Source organism: Leptosomus discolor, chromosome 19 (assembly GCF_034619465.1).
Source record: "Leptosomus discolor isolate bLepDis1 chromosome 19, bLepDis1.hap2, whole genome shotgun sequence".
NCBI classification, from domain to species: Eukaryota; Metazoa; Chordata; class Aves; order Leptosomiformes; family Leptosomidae; genus Leptosomus; species Leptosomus discolor.
In genome coordinates, this window is record NC_141409.1 from 5733614 (window position 1) to 5754545 (window position 20932).

The 20932-nt window shown below is 50.7% G+C and overlaps 1 protein-coding gene across 1 annotated transcript in view; it reads right to left on the bottom strand.

The window, feature by feature from the left end:
- Positions 1 to 20932, bottom strand: part of ASTN2 (astrotactin 2) — a 354284-nt gene that overhangs the window by 285810 nt on the left and 47542 nt on the right. The window contains exon 2 of the mRNA XM_086475491.1: positions 13125 to 13312. Coding sequence (XP_086331617.1) covers positions 13125 to 13312 — 188 coding nt within the window. The remainder of the gene's footprint in view (positions 1 to 13124; positions 13313 to 20932) is intronic.

The following is a 20932-nucleotide window of genomic DNA, read 5'->3' on the forward strand; positions in this document are numbered from 1 at the left end:
GGCTCTGCTGGGCAGTAGTGCAGGATGCTGGGGCTGGCAGCTAGAGAAGGGTATGAGGTCCAGAGTGGGTCATACAGGGACTGGGGTAGCCAAATCCAAAGCAGTCAGTATCCTAAGGCAGGAGCAGCTTGGTTGAGAAAAAAATATCTCTGTGTCTGTGTCTCTGCCTAATGCCAGCCTCAGCCTCCCTGCAGACCACACGCAGGCTGTTGAAATGCTCACACAAACCTCCACCTCACTGCCGTAGCCCCCTATGGGAAACATAAGCCAGCAAACAGCCCAGCTTGTTCCTCCCTTCCAAGGAGGTTGAGGGGGGTAGAAGAACCAGGTCACTTCACTCCTCTGGTTTGGCAAGGTTATTCCCTAACTCCCAGGACTAAGCAGCAGCTACTAGAACAACCTGGCTGACGACTCCTCCTCCTCCCCTTGGTCCCCAGACAACCGGAGGATGAGCCAGGCTGCATGACCGAGGCGCTTCAAGTACACGGAGAGAGCGAGGAGAACTGAAAACGGCTCCACACTACAGCTAGTGCTGCAGCACTCATCCCAGCACAAGCCACGAGTGTCCCAGATGGATTTGGGAAAGGGTGGCCCCAAAGCAGTACTGAGGATGCCTTGAGAGAAGGTCAAGGTAGCTCTCAAAGAGGGAGCCAAGATCTGGCAGCCCAACCAGCATGCCCAGGCAACTGATTCTCAAGATGTGTGGTGCAAATCAGGACCAGAGGCAGGCTGGTTGGGTCACCCCAGGCTGTGGGAGCTGCAGACAACGACAGGACCAGCACCACCAGTGCCAGTGGGCAGAAAAGCTTTCACTGGAAGCTCACACTCTTCCCCAACCAGCGAGGGCATGGCCACATCCATAACCCCTACCGTAACCTCAGCCTAAGGGCACAAACCTTACTTGGTAACTGGATCCTCAGCCACACAGGCGAGAGGCATCTCACAGCTTGTTAGCTGGATGCTGCAGGGCGAGAGGAAGCCTTGGCACTAATTCAAGCGGCAGGCCGACGTACCTGGAGCTGTCGTCTCACTTCTGTTTGTTTTATGAGCCTTGCAGCAATCATTGCTTTTGTTTGCAGTTTGTAAATGAGCCTCTTCCTTACCTAATCCTGTACCACGGATGGCTGGCAGCGCACCACTTCCAGTGCTCTCCGAACCCGGCACCCCAATATTCATCCCCTGTCATCCCCCAACCGCATGAGGCTGTACACAGCTAAGGACCATTTCCCAAGGCGCTTGAAGATTTGCCTGAACCCACAGGGTCCCGAGAGGGTGCAGGAGACATCTGAACAGCTACGCAGCCCAAGCCCCCGCCACAAGGAAGGGCAGGGGGAGAAACGGCTGCTCTGCCCTCGCCATCCCTGAGGTCCCAGCTGCCCCAGGGATGCAGTGTGGGATCAGGTCCCCAGCACTCCGCTCTGCTGTCACCCTGCAGAGCCCTTGCCTGCCTCGCCGAGCTGCCTCCCGGCACGCGAGCTGGTCAGCAAGTCCAAATCATTAATTTCTGCGGCAGAGGGAGTGTGACAGGGCCGGTGCTGGCGTGAATAATGACAGATCTGCAGGAGAGGCCAAGCAAAACCTGCGGCTTAATCATAGCGAGAGACTCCCTTTGGGGCATTAACCAGCGCCCTCCGCCCAATCGTTGCCCCCACCGCAATTTCACGCTGCTGACGGCTGCCGTGCCACTGCGGCTCACGGCACCCAGGCGAGGCTGCGCGTCCCTTTCCTTCTGCTTTACGAAACCCACCCCTCAATGCAGACCTCTGCAGAATGATGCTCCCAAAACACTCCAAAGTTTTCCAAAGCAGCAGCAAATTCAACACCGGGGCTGCTCTCTGCCTCGCTATTGCTGCCGTCACCACCTTGGTTTCACCCCGAGCTCACGAGTTTGCTGCAATGAGGAAAATCATGCCCAGGACAGCAGGAGAGCTCAAGCTTGCCTAAGGGGTGACTGGCAATGAGTTCCTAACCACACACGCCTCTGGGAAGGGAAAAGGAGATGCTCCGTTGGCTTTGCTGCCATCCTCCCGCAGGCAGGTTTCTTGCCTCCCCATCCAAAAAAAAACCCAACCAACAAGTAGACTCCTCTGCCCTGAGGAGCTAGAAAGAAGGAAGCTAGAAGGGAAAACAACCAGCTTCCCTGTTGGATAAAGAGCAACACAACAAATAAAGTGCCAAACCCCTGAAAGCCAAGCATTTCCCAGCAGAGCTGGGCCAGACAGTGCAGCTCACTCTCGCTCCCACTCCAGCCGCTGCCATAATGAATCCAGTCCGGCCCCCAGCGAGCTCCCACCCAGGGCAAAGCCCAGCCAGTCCAAACAGCTCCCTTCAAAAATAATTATTTTCCTGCAGTTTTAGATAATTGGATTTTAAAAATAAGTATGACTCTCTTTTTTTCCCTTTTTCCTTTGCTGCACATTGAGAACACAAGGTTGCTGCTCGGAGCTGGCGGAGACCTTTTGAAGGCTGAAGCAGAGCTCGCTGCCTCTTGTCTGGGGGGACGAAGGTGGGAGGGAGGAGGCGGAGCGGGAGCAGTGACAGGTAAAAATAACCACACTTGGCCTGATGTTGCTCCCAATTAAGCCAGTGGGAATTTTGCCCAGCTTCCTACAGCAGCAAGATCCAGACACACACATAAAAAAAAGTCCTTTACTATATTAGCAGTCTTATGAAGATCACAGAAAATCATGTATGGATGAACTTCTTCCCCCTATTTCACGCTGGTGGGTATTTGAGCAGCGTCTTCACTGGGGACAGGCACTCCAGAGGCTGGAGACACTTGGTAAGTGATCGTCAGACCCATATTGCCTTCCCCCTGGCATCACATCTCCACTGGTTTAGGCACAGTTACTCCACAAAAAGCTTGGCAAGGTCTTTCAAGGAATGGTTTATCTGCTGAGACAGTATCACATCAGCTGAAACTAAAGTGTAAGTGGTTTTGGGGAGGATATGGAAAGTGTTGAAGAGTAGAAACATTTCATTCTGACACTTCCCTGAACAAAAAGCGCTCTGCCTTTTCACAGTGTAATGTTGCCTTGTGAAACTAAGTCCAATTTATTTTTACATGGAGGAGAAAAAAAAGCCCAAACTGAAAGCCAACATCATATTTCTGGGGACAAATATGATATTGCATTTCATCCGGTTGTTAACACTTACTCCCATCTTCGGGATTTGCCAACCAAATGAAAATTCAGTCTTTTGTAGTGCTGTAATGTAAAATCTTTCACAACCACCTTTAAGCTATTCTGCATCAGGTTGATCACAGTTCACCTGTACATGAGCCAATGCCTGATACTGACAACGTTTTAACTGATGCAAACATTTCTAACTTGTATTCAAACAAGAATAACTACCAAGAGAAGCGAGATCTGCAGATAACACAAGGTTTGAAAGAAAAAGCAAGATATTTCGCTCCTTGTCTGAAGACCAATCCAGCCTTCCAGGCCTCAGACTCTCCCTTGCAGCTGAAACAGAAAAAGCAAACCCCAGGGTGAGGAGCATCACCTGCTCCCTGTATCCCCAGGGTCAGAGCCCACGTTGTATCGACAGAAAGCTGGAGATGATGCTACTCCTGCAGGGAGGTAAAGAGCATGCCGGGCATCCCCCAGCACAGCCCAGCCTCACCGGCAAGGGGACAGCACCCACCCTACACGCTGCTGGCATCCCCCTCACCCAGCCAAGGATCACCCCAAGACAGGCAGTGCGAGGTCTGCAGCCCTGGAAAACACTCTCCACCATAAGCAACTACCTTGGAGCCAGGGGCCAGCCACCTCCAGCCACCGCTGCACCTCCCAGAGAACTCAGCAGCCACCAGAGTTTTCCTGGATTAACATTTTGTGACAATTTTAATGCCAGGTGTAGTTTCGAGCCTGGCAATTTAAAGCTGTTAGATCTAGGCCGGTAGCTGCAAAGGCATTTCTGCGTTTACGTCAGTGTTTCAAAGGTACCGATCAAACACTCCCAGCGCTTTACACACAGGATTAGCACGGGGCTCCTGCGTGGAATTGCTCTCTCCAGGAGCCCAGCAGCTCAGCAAACCCAACCTGCACGGGACAGGGATGTTCCTTCCTCTCCGACCACTCTGCAGACCAGGAGCCAAGGCAGAGCTACCCCACCGAAGCCTGGCTTTTCCATCTGCTTCACCCATGCTGAGAGAAAAAGCACCGAGAAAAGGTCACGCTACCATCTACGCCCCGTGGCGCTGTAGAAGCACAAGTATTTCTCCCAGACAGATGGTAGGAAGGAGAAGAGCGAGGAGGAGGAAGGCAGGGAACAAGTTCAAGACAAGAATCTGAAATCAGCAAACTCCCCGCGCAGCCCAGCGCACCGCAGGATAAAAATACACGGCTCGCCGTCGCCAGCAGCACGCAGGGACCCGCCACGGGGGCGAAAGCAGACGCGCACGACGCCTTGCTGCGTGTCCCACCTTGAGCCACGAGCTAAGGCTGCTCCGATGCTCCTCACCCCCCTCCCAAAACCTTCCTTCCGCAGCTTTTCTCCATCTCCTCAGCACTTCAGCATCCCTATTCCAGCTCTAGCACTCCCTGACTCTACTGGCCACCTTTCCAATGTGAGCTCTTACTTTTTCCCCTTCAGCCATCCTCTTTTCTCAGCACACGGAGGTTGGGAATTTTCTAAGGCTGCAGATCCCTCCCACGTGTTCGAGGCCATCTGCAAAAAGCAAACTCCTCCCAAACGCTTCCTATGGCTGCTTTTCCCCCAGTACCAACTTTGATTGCTCTAGGGATGACATAAAGTTAGTTTGCTGCTTAGTTCGGATGAACCAAGAGTATTTATTCAGCCTTGCTTTATCAGAGATGCAAATCAAGCACTCCAGTTACATATTTTAACATGGGGGGGGGGGGGAAGGGAATCTGCTAGATAGAAAGCTATAGTGTCTAAGGTATTCACAGTAGCCAAGGTAGAAAACAAAGAGATTAGTGAACAATTAGTAACATAACAGGTGTCACTGTCACAAAAGTGATACTTTAAAGCAAAACCTCCCAAAATAAGTTCCCTAAATACAAGAGCACATCGTTAACTACATTCAGCCCCTGTTTCATATGATCTCTGCAAAGGAGGAGGAGAGCAGAGAAGAGGAGGAAGGTGAATGAAAGATGCTGCTTCTCCCAGCCAACAAAAAGTTGGTTAATGGCACATTATGGAAACAAAACTTGAAGCTGAAGAATGTCCTCACCCCGGGAAAGAGCAGACACCACCAACAGCATCAGCGTGAGAGGACTGGGAGGCTTACTGCAGGCTTTGCCCACCATCAATGCCCCCGCACTGGTTCAAGTGCACATGCATGACTTCACTGCTGTCTCCAAGGCGCTCTGGACAGCACAGGGCAGACAAAGCTTATTAGGGTCAAGTCCAGCTTGTGCTGAGCTCCAGTCCCCAGATCAACGGAGTCTACAAGTGCTCAGCCCCACTGCCTTGGGCCACTAGAGGCAGGAAAGGTCCCGCTAGCCCCTTTGGCCACCGCAAAGCAGCTCAGGAAAGAGCTTAGGACCACCTCCAGCAGACTGGGGAGGACTGCTGATGGGACACTGCTCCAGGCAAGGTGCCAACAGCTTGGCTTGTCATAAGCACAGAGCCTGCAGCTCCCATCCGCCTCCCGGGGATCTGGGGATGCTCAGTCCCTCTGCGCAGCAGGGTGGGCACCTCCTTTTCCTCTCCCCGCACATAAGAAGTGGGGATGAGATTCTCACACAGACGCGATGAACCAAACTCCTTGGATTTTAGGGGTTTTCTTTTCGGTTTTGTTGGGTTTTTTTAATAAAAACAGCTCATTGGAGATCAATTTAGCTTTTTAATACCTTCCAGATAAGGAAATCTGCTGCAGCAGCAATTCTCCCCCTACCTTAATTAATTCCTAAACGTATCACAAACTGGAAGTGCATGTTTTATGAATCTGGTTGACCTCCTGGTGCAGAAATGATGACACAGATGTTGTGCCTTCTTCACTACCTCATTACTCATGTTTCAACAATTTATTTTTTTTCCCCAATTGAGCTAGCTGACAGGAGCTCCAATGCTGCCATCAGCAAGACATGCTGCAAGGAGCCATAATGAGGCTCAAGTAACATTTTTCACCCATAGAACACCTGGCTCCACTGGAGAGGCCAGCCATCCCGCTGGACACATTGCCAAGCAAGCTGCGAGCACACAGTTGGGAGGGAAGTAAATCCATTGGGAGGTTTTGCACCAAGGAGGACAAAATACTGCTGGGTAGGAAAATGAGGCACCACCCAAATGATGGCCAAGCAGAGGGGAACACCAGAGCTGAAGGAGCCTGCATATGCCTGCGTCCAAAGCCTGTGGGACCTGGAGTGATCCCTCAGAGAGCTGTTTGCTGGGGAGGATGGGAAATGCCCCAGGCTCTGCAAAAGGCTCCTCTCCCCTCCTGTGCCCGCCAGGATAAGCCCAGTTGCACTGGTATGACATTCTATCCATCTATGGGAAGGAGAATAACCCCTATCAGCACATGTAGATAGAAAAGCAATTGGGCTTGCACAGCACTTTGGAGAAGACCTCAACATCCCGTCCAACACGCTGGATGGATGCTGTGTTCAGGGCAGCTGAGGCACCAAGGCACTTGTCCTGCCAGGGTACAGCTGCCATCGGACCCCAACGACTGCGCAGTACAAGCACAATGCCCCCCCCACACGATGGCCCCCATGCAGCCAAGATGAAAGCCAAAAGCCTAACAAGATGCAAGCCCCCCGAGCAAACACGGGCAGTAGAGCACGGAGGGAAGCAGAGCTGTGACACGGGTCACAGATAATGGAAAAGAAAAAGAAAAAAAAGACAAATCAATGCATTCGTCATGGCCCTCGCTGGGTAATTGCAGAAAGGAGACAGCAGCAGCTCCTAAAACCTCATTTGCTCTTGGATACTCTTGCTGCGTTTAAGAAGTTAGAGAGCTGCCCCAGCCCAAGGCAGCCCTGGGAAACTGCGCTCGCCGGGACCCACCTGCACAGTGCATTGGGCCCCCAGGACCCCTCCCCGGCTCCACTCCAGAGCAGGATGCTAAATCAGAGGGAAGCGTTTAAGAGCACACTTTATACCCGGCTCAGAGGCTGACGGAGCACAGCACCAATGGCTGATCATTAGGGAAACATCAGGATGCATGAGAACAAGAAGAAAAAAGGAAACTCGTATAAATAAGAGCTACAAAAATCCGCCGGGAGACCTAGAAACCAGCAGCTAACTTCTCTACTGCCAGTAACAGCCAGCAGAAAGTAGGCATCAAAAAATAAAAAATAATAATATAAAAAAAGCAGCCTGATGAGGTCTGGTCACCTTTTATTCCAGACACTGAAATGCTCCCTTGCAGGGTGATGGTATGAGATGAAACAAGGCTTTTGCTTGTTACCATTCTGAAAAAAGCCCACCTGATTTCTGCTGGAGATGGGGCAGAGGCAGCGCACAGCTCATTTACACACCCGCACACCACACACGTACGGTCCTGGCTCTGATCTCCCACAGCCAAGGCTCTTACCAGCACCGCTCACACGGGCTTAAGGGAGGAAAACCCATCCCTTTCCCAGCACGCGGCTTTGCATCCTCTTCCCAAACCTGCATCCCGGGCACCCGCAGGGCCAGGAGGAGCTGCTGGGTGCAATGGCCCTACCGAAGGTCTGCGAGGTGGGTCAATGCAGAGATAAAACATGCCTGTCCTACCCGTACCCGCCCCTCCACCTCCCCAGAGCCTGGTAAATAACCCCCATCTATGGCAAATGCTGCTGGACATTGCCCTGGGTCTGAATTTACCATGATGCAGAGCAATAATTAAACAGGGACACAAGATGGTAGGGAATAACAAAAAACCCCACCAAGTATCTCTTATGTTTTGTTAAATTCAGCAATTTACAAGGCTGGAATAATTAGTCGTTTAAAATGTTTTGACACATGCAGCCCCAATAATCATGATAAATCATATCAGGCATATGCCCAGCTCCTTGAAGTGACAGATGACAAACAGAGCAGTGACAAGACGCTCCATCACGCGGGGAATCATTGAGTTAATGGAAGAATTATTGCTTCCGAAATCCACTCCAGTCCTATTGTGGGGAACATTCCAATTTATCAAAGCCAAATGAACATTAATTGCTGCAGCCTGGTAAGTTTTCGAGCTGCTGTGACCTTCATTGAATTTTAATCCAAAACAGATAAGATTTACTTCCACACAAGAGGAAACAACACAATTAAACCCAAATGACAGCTAAGATTATGGGGAAAAAACACAACAGGCGTAATGACAAAAATATTGATTCCTTTCTACTTGACACTGCAAAAAAAAAAAAAAAGTAAATAAATAAAATCTAGCATTTGCATATTTGTTTCTTCCCTTTCTCCCTTCCGTTCATTTGGGAGACAAATTTCAGATGCTCAAGCCAAGAGGAAAGGGGTGGCAGACAGTAATGGAGACTGAATTCCCTTAACTGCAGTAATTAATGTTATGTCTCATTGGGGAGAGATTAAGAAAAAATAGTTAGGAAAGGAAAAAAATAACCAAGTATTATTTTGCTGTCAAAGATGCCCTTGAGCTTGGGAAGGGAGGTGTAAAGAGAGTCATGGTCACCCAGTGCTTTTGCAGGGGCAGATGGTGGCCCTGGGCTCATGGACACCGATGGCCCCTTTCCTGCTGTACTGGGAGCAAACCACCAGAAAGCCATGTACCAATAGCCAAAACCACTGGAAGGAGGAGTAAACCCCGGACTTACACCCTCCCGGCGCCCTCACGTAGGACCGAGGGAGTCTTGGCTTTAGAGGCAGAGCAGGAGCGACCAGCCAAGCCATAAACAGCTACACAAATCCAAAACAACGTTCTTGTCAGAGGGAGCTCAGCTTGGAGATGTCTCACTGTCCAATAAAGCTTTGCTAGAGTACCCCCTAAGCACGGGATTAGTGGGATCCCCAGGCAAACCTTCCCCGGCTTTCGATAACTCAGCCGGAGGACGAGGAGACAGGTAAAAGTAAGTGTTACAGCCGCTTAAAGGAGAGGAAAGGAAGCACTGTCCCCTGTAGTGAGATGCTGGGCTGATGATGAACGGGGAACACAGACCCCGCACGCCAAGGCAGCGCTGGGGTGGGCTGAAACTCCTCCTGCGTGGCGGGAACAGTGGCTTAGTTTATAGAGAGCACACAGGAAACATTGGGCTTTATGGCAGGGAGCAGAAGGAAAGGTATTTGAGAAGCTGGAAGGAAGGACATGGGGATGTCCAGCTGCATCTCGAGGCAGGAGAAAGGATACGAACACGGCAGACACAGGGGAGGATGGGCGGGGGGATACCCCACAGCCCCCCACTGGGATCCGGCAGCTGCCAAGCATGGTACGGCCAGGGAACCCCACTCGGGGAGGCAGGAGGGCTCGAGTGATGGGGACTCTCTGGGATGCGAGTTAGCTGGGGTCAGGGAGTGTCCTAGGTTACAGTGTAAAATGTGCCAAAGGGAAAAAAAAAACTATTCTATCACCATCTTCAGGAGCTGTTGAGACCAGGTGGGGCGGTGCTCCCTGCCTCCCCCCTCTGGACTATCTCCTGTCAATGGGCACAACAATGCCTTATCGCCTGACCCATCGATAACTCGCTCCTGGACTATCTCCTGTTAATGGCCCATCAAGGAACTGCCTCACGACTCCCCATCCCATGGTGAGATGCTCCGCCCGGGGGGAAGGAGCCAAGCAGTCCATGCCAAATAAAAACTGAGATCTCGAACACCCTAGCAGCCTTCTTCCCCTGGATTCCCAGAGGAGCTTTTTCCCCCCACTGGAGTTCCAGAGGACAAGAGCTACCTACCTACCACTGGACCTTCGGAGGAAGACCGGACCCTTTTACAAGATCACTGCTTCAACAGAACTACACCCATCACTTCAGGAGGACTGCAGCCAGCATCTTATCGGACTGCTACTGCCACCCTAACAGGGGGTCAGGTTGTATTCCTGACTCTGTCAGTGTAAACCAGTGGGTTGGGTTTTTTCTGCCTTGTGTTTTTTATATATATATATATATATATTAGTAAAGAACTGTTATTCCTATTCCCCATATCTTTGCCTGAAGGCCTGTTAATTTCAAAATTATAATAATTTGGAGGGAAGGGGGTTGCACTTTCCATTTCAAGGGAGGCTCCTGCCTTCCTCCCCAGACACCTGTCTTTCAAACCAAGACAGGGAGGAAAGTAACAGCAGGGGAAAGCAGCCTGAACAGAGCCCGGGGACTCAGAAGAAACATTTCACCCAAGAAATAAAGACTTTTGCCCCATTTTACTTTAGCTACATAACTCCATGTGGTCTTAAGGGGGGAAAGACCCCAACAAAACACACATTTATCTTCTGCTAGTAACTCAAAACTTGGCTTGGGTTCACTCAAAAAGTTAATCAATCTTCAAAAAAAAACCTAGGCAAAGTTTCAAGTCTGTGCTGCAATCCTGACCTGGGGAAGAAACACACAGGGCTTCAGCCACCCCAGGGACACGCGTGCAGCCCAGACCCTGTCCTGGACCCGCATCCCTGCCTGGGACCCCAGCTCCCATTGCGAGGAGTATCAGGATTTTCAGGATTTATGAAGAAAGTGGAATTACAGCTCATTCTGTGAAGGAGGAACATTCGGTTCTCTCCTGTCTCCCCCTTGCTTTTGCAGAAGAGGCTCAGGGTGTGAGCTGACTCTCACAACAAAGCCATGGATGCTCCCAATGCTACTGGCTTCAGTGAGATGCGGCAAAACATATGTTCACCGGCTAACCCGCGATCAGAGTGCAAAAACGTTTCTTCTGCGATACGCACGGCGATGCCTTCAGCTCCAGCCCAGCGGCATCGCTGCTCCCACACTGTAAGGTACAACAGACGAAGGCTCTGGGCAGGAACTTCTCAAAGAACCTCATTTCTCTCTCCAAAGCATCAATCCATTACAAATATGATGTTTTTTAGAAAGATCAGCTTCAGCAAGGTCTGAGGTCCAGGACTGAAGCTCTCCCTACTAAACAAAATCTGCATCTCACGCAATTGCAGCAATCACCGGGCTCCAGAGCCAGCATCTCCCCACAGCCACAGGCCACTCCTCAGGTTTGCCCACAATAGCCAAGTAATCCCACACTCAAATCAGGGATCAAGGTTTTCATGCCTCAGACTTGGGTTTTGCTCTCTTCATTCCTTGCTCGGTCTTTCACTTATTTTTTCAGGCTCATTTTCTAAATACACCAGTTTTACCCTTCCCCCCCCACCCAATACTCCATCAAACTGACATTATTAGCAGGACATAAGAAACGTTCCCCATCCAGCCCAGTAAGCTGCAGTCCCTACTTCCTTTCCCTTTGTCTTGGTTTGAAAAGACAGGTGTCTGTGGAGGAAGGCAGGAGCCTCCCTTGAAATGGAGAGTGCAACCCCCTTCCCTCCAAACTATTATAATTTTGAAATTAACAGGCCTTCAGGCAAAGATATGGGGAATAGGAATAACAGTTCTTTACTAATATATATATATATATATAACACAAGGCAGGGAAAAACAAACAACCCACTGGTTTACACTGACAGAGTCAGGAATACAACCTGACACCCTGTTAGGGAGGCAGTAGCAGTCCGATAAGATGCTGGCTGCAGTCCTCCTGAAGCGATGGGTGTAGTTCTGTGGAAGCAGCAATCAGGTAAAAGAGTCTGGTCTTCCTCCGAAGGTCCAGTGGTAGGTAGGTAGCTCTTGTCCTCTGGAACTCCAGTGGGGGGAAAAGCTCCTCTGGGAATCCAGTGGAAGAAAGGCGGCTAGGGTGTTCAAAATCTCCGTTTTTATTTGGCATGGACTGCTTGGCTCCTTCCCCCCCCCTCCCCGGGCGGAGCATCTCACAATGGGATGGGGAGTCGTGAGGCAGTTCCTTGATGGGCCACGAACAGGAGACAGCCCAGGAGCGAGTTATCGATGGGTCAGGCGATAAGGCCTTGTTGTGCCCATTGACAGGAGATAGTCCAGAGGGGGGAGGCAGGGAGCACCGCCCCACCTGGTCTCAACAGCTCCTGAAGATGGTAATAGAATATATTTTTTTTCTTTTGGCACATTTTACACTGTAACCCAGGACACCCTTCTGCCATCCTGCTATCATACTGCATCTTATCTTGACCAACAGCCTTAATGCAAAGCCTCTCTCCGTGCTCACGTGCATTCGATGCCCGATCTAAAGCCCCACTGACAAGGGCCGAGAAAAATCAGGTTTAAGTTGTAAAAACCAAATAGCCACTTGTTTAGCTGGAAAAATAAAGGCTTTGTGCAGCCATTGTCTCTGTTCCTCCTTCCAAAACAAAGAAGAGAAGCCATGAAGATGACACATGGGTTCCAAGAGATGAACAGAATCACCTTTTGCGGAGGGTTGGGCAAACAGATGACACGCATATACACAGGATCTACAAGCCTAACTTCTTTTTTTTCCTTTTATAGACAGGCTAGTTTATGCCAATGGGAGTTAAGGGACAATACATTTAGTCCCATTTTACAGATGGAGCTCTAAAGCACAGAGGACTGATGGACCAGATGCAAGTACATAGGCAACCACCTCATAAGACACTGAAATAAGCATTTTAAGAGGCAACAGTGCACACACAGGATCTGTTAATAAAAGGTCACATAAACACCCAAGATGGAGATATTCGAAGCATCTGCATCACCTTCTTACTTTCTAGGTCAGGCTTGTCCTTTGCAAGAGAAGGGTCATGCTATGGCCCATATTCACTTGCATAGTAAAATTCTGTTTCAGAAAGCTTCAGGAAGAAATGACCAAGACCAAAATAGTGCCTTTACACATGACCAAACACAAGACCACTAACACACCTTGCCAGTTGCCAGCAGAGGCAGGAGGAATGACAAACTTCCTTGCCACCCTCCCAACACCTTCTTCCCTATGGTCTGTTGTTTTATTTTACTTCATTTTCTTAAAAGACTAACCACACTTTTTTTCCTGGCCCATTCAAACACATCTTTCCCTCTCTGGAGGCCAAACCAAGAAGGGACAAAGACAGTTGAAAGCCAGGCACACCACCCTGCTCCTCATCACCACCCTCCCACCACGATCTGGCTGCCAGCCACCACCCCCTCCCAGAGGGTCCTCAGTCCCTTCTGATGCCATTGGCAGCTTTGACTCACCATGACCGAGATATGAAGAATGTGCATCTGCTCCTCCACTATCTCCGAAGGCTCCTGGAGGCTGGGGGGGGTGGCCCGGGAGAGCTGCTCGGCGCTGCTCATGGAGACATGGAAGTACAGGGTGCCGTTCTCCAGCCACTGCTGCTTCCAGTGCACCAGCGAAATGTCAGCCACGGTCCCCGACATCTCTGCAGGGACAAAACACGCCACTGAGGATCAGTTTTCTCCATGATGCTAAAATGCGGTATTCTTAGCAGTCCTGGAAATCAGGACTTTTGAGTCTGACCCCTAGTACTGTTTCTGATCTACAGGATGAGCTTGAGCACTGTTTTTTGGCCTCTGACTGCTATTCCTCCACGTATGAACAGGAACAGTTGTCTTCCTTAATAAAAAGCAAGGGGCTACAAAGTGCCTTGGGATTTCTAGACTAGAAAGACAACAAGAGTAAAAAACCACATTGCACGAGGTGCCTTTAACATCCCACAGCTCTCCAGCAAAAAGGCTGGAAGAAGCTCCTAGAGATCTGCAGCCAAGCCCAAGGGAGGTTTGCTGCTTGGCACAGGGCGGAGGGAGGACACTTGGTGCCAAGCAAGCCGAAACGCAGACACCAGTACATGCTCCGCTGGCATTTGCAACAGAACCTTCTTCCAGACTGTGAGGCAGCACTGCAGCTGTATTTAACAGGGACATTCCCAGCACAGACTAATGAGCACCAGCAAGAAGAGATGACCACCAGGCTTGACAAATATCTATTGACCTTAGGGTTGCATGTCTGTCAGTCGCCTTCTGCAAACTTCTGTTCCTGCTTCACAGCATAAGCGCCCTGGGAGCTGGGATTACAGCATCCCAGCACACACCCCCACTGCAGCAGCTTCCCCTGACTTAGGGCACCGCACCTGACTAATGAGGGGCTTGGACGATCCAGGCACCGTGTAGCCAAAAGCCAGCCCCACATCTGCAGTCTCCATCACAGCCAGAGCCAGCAGCTCCAAGCCTCAGCTGCAGCTCCTGCCTTGGCCAGGCAGCAGCAGACACAGGCAGGAGCACTGACAGCTCCACAGCTGCCCATCAAGTTTTAAGTAGATCTCTGCAAAGAACTGATTTGGCAGTTTGGCAGCCGAATCAAAACCGACAAAAAAAATACCAGCGCAAAATGAGCCAAAATATTTCTCCTTCCACCACCTCTTTTTTTGTGTTTGTTTTTCCATTTGCAATATAAGCAATGGGAAGCAAGTCAGGTCCTCTTAGTCACCAGGCCCACGGCTTCAGCAATCACCTGCTTTGTGGGAGACCCAAATCCAATTCCATCCTGTTTGGGAAGGGCGACCAGCTATAACGGACCGTGACCTGCAGCCTGCATGGCGTGTCTGCTCCACAAAGGCTGGCAGCACGAGTTCAGGTTCCCCTGGCACCACGGTGCGAATGGAGACACAGCCCTCCTCCACACCTCGCCCACGAAGGGTCAGCGGGGACGACAGGGCTTGCCCTGTGGGCAAAGCAGCCAGGGAAGGGCAACGGCATTTTGCATTTCATTTTCCTGAACCCAGCTGGGCAAAAGTTCCAGCTCCCAGTGGAGATGAAGGAAGAAATAAGCCTGGCTGAGGCTGTCCTGAGGAATTACGCACACCTTTCAGGACAAGATGCTTCAAGACACTTGGGTGCTGGCTCACGAGCAGCCACACAAGCTACAAGACCAGGCACTTCTACATCCCAAACCAGCAAAAAAACCTCTCGATCCTTCAAGAACAATTTTTCTTACCCCTGAAATCAATACATTTTCCAGCAGCAAGCTTCCAGCTTTCCATCATGGATTAAAATGAGTCAACTACCCCCTGCTCCCAGAGAAGTCCCCATCACAGCCCTGGTCCTGCAGGATCCCCCCTCACTGCACAGCCCTGCGGAGGGCAGGCACCAACTCCCCGTCACTGCCAACTCCCTGGTTCAGCACCTCACTAATTACCTTGCTGACATACCTGAGCCGGCTGCACTGGCACCTGAATCTACTCGGAGGGCTGTGCTCATTATCTCTGCCTCCCGAGCACAGCGCCCGTCGTTATCCCCAATCCCCATGCACATCTGAGCACTCAAAGGAGAAAAACTAAACAGCTCCTGACTCTGCATGGGATCCATCACGAGCCCACGGCTGCACTTTGGATGGGACGTGTGAACTCCCTGTCATAACTCTGCCACTGCGAGGGCATCGCTCTTAACAATCCCTTCCCTCCTTTAATATAAATAGATGCTTGCTGGAGCAAATCAGTAGCAAGAGGTGTTGCTTGCACTCCTAACCCTGTAAATCAAGCCAGCCCTGCGGCTCACGCTGCAGGACAGCAGCCTGTGCAAGACCTGGGAATCTAACAAAACGAGTCCTGCGTCTTTCACCTCCGAAGAGGCTAAAGCAGGTTCCTTACAGTTGTAAAAGAGAGGAATATCAGGGCTGCCTAATTGCAGTCATCTTCCTAGCAAGACTTCAAAGGTCTGTACTGAAAAGCACCTCCTTGTCTAATTAAAATTTCAACAAATGGTACTTCTAGGAGCAAAAGCACTAACTCAGCTTTGAGACAGATATCACAAGCTCTTCCAGAGAGGCAAACAGGCGACGGGACAGCACAGAAGCATCAAGAGACAGGACTCTGGTTATGCAAAGCCATCTTAATTCTGTTCAGAGGGACAGTCACCTGTAGGAGAGGATGATTTACAGAGTTACACGCTCATCACATGCACATACCCGCAGCAGACCTTTCCAAAAGAGCTCAGGAAAGGAGGTTATATCACCTAGACCACAGCACAGACCTGACACGGGTGCCACCAGGACCCCACTACTAAAGTTCCTAAAGGCTACCTCACATTAGGGAAGCAAGGAATAAACCTCCAGGGTCATTCTTTCTTCACATTTTTTCCCTTGCGCACACATTTTTGCATGGGATGTTTAAAAGGATCACAGAGAACATTTCTGGGGAGTTCTGAGATATAGGCAATTTTTTGGATTTTAGCCTAGACTGAAGATAAGCCTGTTTCATTTTCAAAAGGTCTCTTCCAAAAGTAGAAACTTCAATTTAACATTCATTTCACAATTTTAAGCAAACACAGCAGTGAGGCAATTTCTCACGAAAGCTGACTTGCCAAGCCTGGGTACCATTTACCATACATTTATAAATACCTGTATGCTCTTCACCCCCGCAGCCCGTGTTGCAGGAAACCTGGCCATTACTACTCCCAGCATTGCCAGGGCACCATGAGCCTTCCATCAGATTCGCTGCTCACAAAAAAAGAAATGCCTTTTTAAGCCCTGTTCGCTGCAGAACCCTTCAATACCCAAACACAGGGAAGTTTCTTGGCCCCATATACTTGACATGAATATTATACTGCCTGTGTTTCACTGGACACGCATTGTCACTCCACTATCTACACAGTAGTTACAGCAGCGATAGCCCGTCTATCAGAAAGGATGCAATAGTCTGCAGCAAGATTGCCCGTTATCAGAGCTTTCAAATGCTTTTGGAACAAATTAAGGGCATTCCTGCACCAAACCAGAATGAGATACAGTTAAGGTTTTAAATGGGCAGCAATGGAAAAGCACTTGTAGTCTACAGCTATTTAAAACCTCCGCATCTAGCAGATGAGGAGTCCTCAGATGGGGTTCAAGCATAGCTTCGTGGGTAAAACACCGACTACAACAGCTGAACAGACCACAGAACATCTGCCACGCCATCTTCCTACCTGCTCACTGCACCCAGCAGAGAAGTGATTACAAGGGCCCTCCTTCCCCGCAGCAGCCAGCCAGACCCCTTCTCCCCCTCCAAAGCCCCCAGGCGCACCTTTCTCCATCCCAGAGCGGAGGACCTGAGGAGCCTGTTCCCCCTGTGACTCGAGCAGAGGCATCTCCTCTCCAGCCTTGCCCAGCTGCCTGCCCCCAACTCTTCGCACCTGCCCTTCATCTCCCATCACGCAGCTCAGCTGTGCCCAAGGGCACCACCACCTCCCACCCCCTCACCCCCCACCCCGCAGCCCCACAAGCCTTTGACATCACCTAACCACGGTCTGAACTTAAGAAAAGGGCACACAGAGCACTTTCTCCTTTTCTGCCCTTCCTCAAGCTCTAGATCTCACAAAACTACAATTTCCACATTTTCCTTGGAAATCAAACAAGCAATCCAAGCAAAACCCCTCCCGGGGCTCAGAGCCCAACCTGGACTCATGTCCATCAGAAGGTCACCCGCCCAGGACAAGGCAGGGGGAGGAGGCAGGGGACAGCAGCGACCACGGCAAGCTCCCTCCCAACTGATTCTCTAATTCCATTTTTCCCTTCACCATTGCTACAACCCTTACATATAAACATTTCATTGAAGTCTTCAACTCGTATTACAATCAAACTTAAAAGCAAAAGGGCCTAAATGCATTTGGTTGGGAACCAAGACGATTCCCATAAAAGCAGATTACGCTGACATGATGAATATAAAACGAAACAGCAGATATTAAAGTTGGAGGATTGTTACTCCGTGCCTTCGGGCTCCTACCCACCTCCTCCCTCCTCTCCACTCCCTCCCCCTCTGTTTTACTGAAGGCAGAGAGCAGGCAGAGATAGCCTTTTCACCTCTGCCTTCTCCAAGGCAGGCTGCCAGGCCTGAAATATTCACTAGCTCCCCCCAGCCCCCCCCGACCTTATGCAATGCTTCAACATTCATCAGTTATTCGGGAGGTTGCAGCCCTGCCTTATCTGTCATGGCATTTTACAAAGCCTGTTTTGTATTTAATTGGCTTGTTCTTGCTAATCTACCATGATTATTGTATTTTTATTTAATTCTTGAAGGTCATTATTAAACTAAGCCATTTTGCTTACGGCAGTTCATCCCTTCACGGTTCCCCACGGATAACCAAACCCTCCTTGCGCTTCCGCTCCCCAGCGCTGCTCAGACCCTGGGACCTGCAGCACACCTTTACCATAAGGACCAAATCCTTGGTGTGACGGCTGAGAAGCCTGTGAGTAATTTCCAGTGCGTGGATCCAGGCGCCTCCTGCCTTTTTTCCTCACCACCTGCTACAGCCCAGCAGGACCTGTACCCTGCAGCCAGGTTTCATCAGCTCACCTGCACAACTCATCATCTTAATCTGTTGGCAGAGGAGAAGCTGGAGATCTGTTTAGCGATTGTATTCCCTTTTACGGCAGGCTCAGAAACACCATCCCATCTTGCACAAAAAGCCAGCACTGACGACTGCGTCGTCCTCTTCTTGCCCATGCGTCACCCCTAATCCTGCAAGCCCATTTCTCCTGCTATTAGTCCAGGGGCTCTTCTGAGTTAATGTTCTCCAGAGGCACCAACCTCCGGCGAAGTGTTAGTTTATAGATTCTTCAGTGCTAGCTACCACTTATGCTAATAAACCAAATTTATGCAGAAAGTCATAAACACAGAGCTCTCCCCAGTGCCCTTGCCAGCACAGGATTGCTCCCTGCAGAATAGATTATCGCGCTCTGTGCAGACTAGCTCCAAAACGACTCTAGTAATGGGGTTTCCCCCATGCTCCCGGGGGGACTATTCTGCAGTCAAACAGGCCCTAACAGTTCTAAGGGTTTGGGTCTTTTGGTGGCAATGTGCTGGGGCTTTTTTATCCCAATCATTAGCTCAGTTCATTATTTTTTTTCCTCTTCCTCTCTGCTCATTTTTTAACATGTTCCTTCCCTTCTACATCGACTCCCCTGCTCTCCCTGCAGAACTCCCTAGGGCAACACACAAACGCAGCTGCGGATCGTAAAAAGTAATAGAGAAGCTCAGAAGTTTAAGAAGGAGGGAAGAAAAAAGATGACAAGCTCCCTCTGATCATCTCTTTTCAAAGTCCCTGTCTGTGAGGAACACAGTGCTGCTCCTGCAGGGCATTTCAGGGGTGGCTTTGGCGCTGTGCAGGTCTGCTGGGACATGGCACGTGTCTGGGGACGGTGCTGGACGGTGGAGGGCTTCAGGGAGCCTCGGGCTCAGGGTGGTCCGTGGGCCACCCTGCTAACACAGTGGGCAGGCAGGGGCGCTCGCTGCATCTCGTCTCCTCTGCCAGCAGCTTCGCGCAGCTGACATTGGATGGGCAGTATGTCAGGCACCCCAGGGCAAGATGAGATTTGCAGTGAAGTGGGTTTGGCTATTTTTAGGCTTTGCTCAAACCGTCTGGAAAGAGAAGAACAAGAAGCCAGGTTTTGGGCATGCTACTGGGACCGGCCACCTCAAAGACTGCACAGATGTGGTAAGAGCTGAGCTGCCACCGAAGGGTCTCTGGCAATCAGAGCCATGCGACTGAAGATGAGGGTGGATCCCAAGCTTAACAGGAACCCAAAAAATGAGAAAGCCTCCCCAGTTCAGATGGAAGCCCTGCCTCTCCCCACGGCCAGGCTGGAGAAGCACAGGGGTGAGGGCAGCCGCAGAGCAGCCCCAGGGCAGAGCTTTCACCTGCGCTGCCAGGGAGAACCGGCGCTCACCAGGGGTGGCACCATCGGTACCACCCCACCATCCATGCTGTCACCAAAGGCAGGTGACAAACACAACACCAGCACAACCGCCTGCTGTCACCTCTGTGGGCAGACCACACGTCTCCCTGCAGCCCCAGGACATCCAACCTTCAGACCCAGCTGGCGCACTGCCCTGTCCCTCACGTGGTGTAGGGCACCACGAATACACAAAGCTGTGACAAGAAGGTGGTGTTCCCACCTTCACAGTGCCTTGGACAAAAATCCTTCCTGGAGACTTTTCAGAAATCGCTAAGAAGGATTTGGCCCATGCAAGGGTAACTCCCAGGCTGAGTTTTTCAATGCTTTTGGTAACAGCGAGGAGCCACCAAACACCCCAGCAACTCTTTCTTCCCTCATGAACACCAGCACCCCTCGTTTCTCGAAGAGCTGGAAGCCTACCACATACACCTCAGCTTGTGGGCTTGAAGATTTACCTCCATTTACCAGTAAAACTCTCCCCACAGGCTGCAGTTTGGTGGGAGCAAGGTTTGTGGGCATATCTGCACCAACAACGCAGAGGTACGTGGCACCCCCTTCACCTGATGCTGTTCTCAAGCTCATTCACCTTTGCAGAAAAAGGGATCGTCATCCTGCACATGGCACAAAGCAGGACGCACACAGCTCATGGGGGCTGAGAGGGATGTAAGGGAATAAATGCATTGAGCTGATAAATTCAGCCACTGGCACTTGAAATCAGACCCAAGGAGGGCTTTCCTCTCTGCATCACATTTCATCATCAACCTATTAGAGCTGTGCAATTGTACCTGCTCCCTCAAGGTGGCCCACAGCATCTGCCCAGCTTCATCAAGCACCAAGGCCAACCCTTACACTTCCCTGCCCAACCCTTCGACTCTGGCTCCAGCCCTTCTGGGGTAGCCTGTGCCATGAGCTGGTGTTACAGGCCCAGAGATGGTACTGGATTTACTCCAGTTTATGTCAGAAATAACGAACTCAGCCAGGACATTTGGATTCTTCCCATCCTCCCACCAACCTTGCTCATAAACATGGTTCATTTTGTGGTTTGTTTTCTTAGAGAGAGTATTTTAGGTAGATGTAATTATTGTGAAATGCAGCAAGAGGTCAGCAGACTGCATCACCACACAGACGGTCCAGGAGATGAGATGGGGTGAGCAGGGAGGACAGAGTCAGCCCCTGGAAACACTTTGAGACAACTGGAGGCTCAGGCTGCTCCAATACAGCTCTCTCCCTCCTGGCTCTGCGCTGTCCCCACATCCCTTCGCCCTTTCTAATCGCAGGCTTTAGGGTCCCTATATACGTCAGCGAGCAGATATTGATCTGCCTGCACTGCCTACAGATC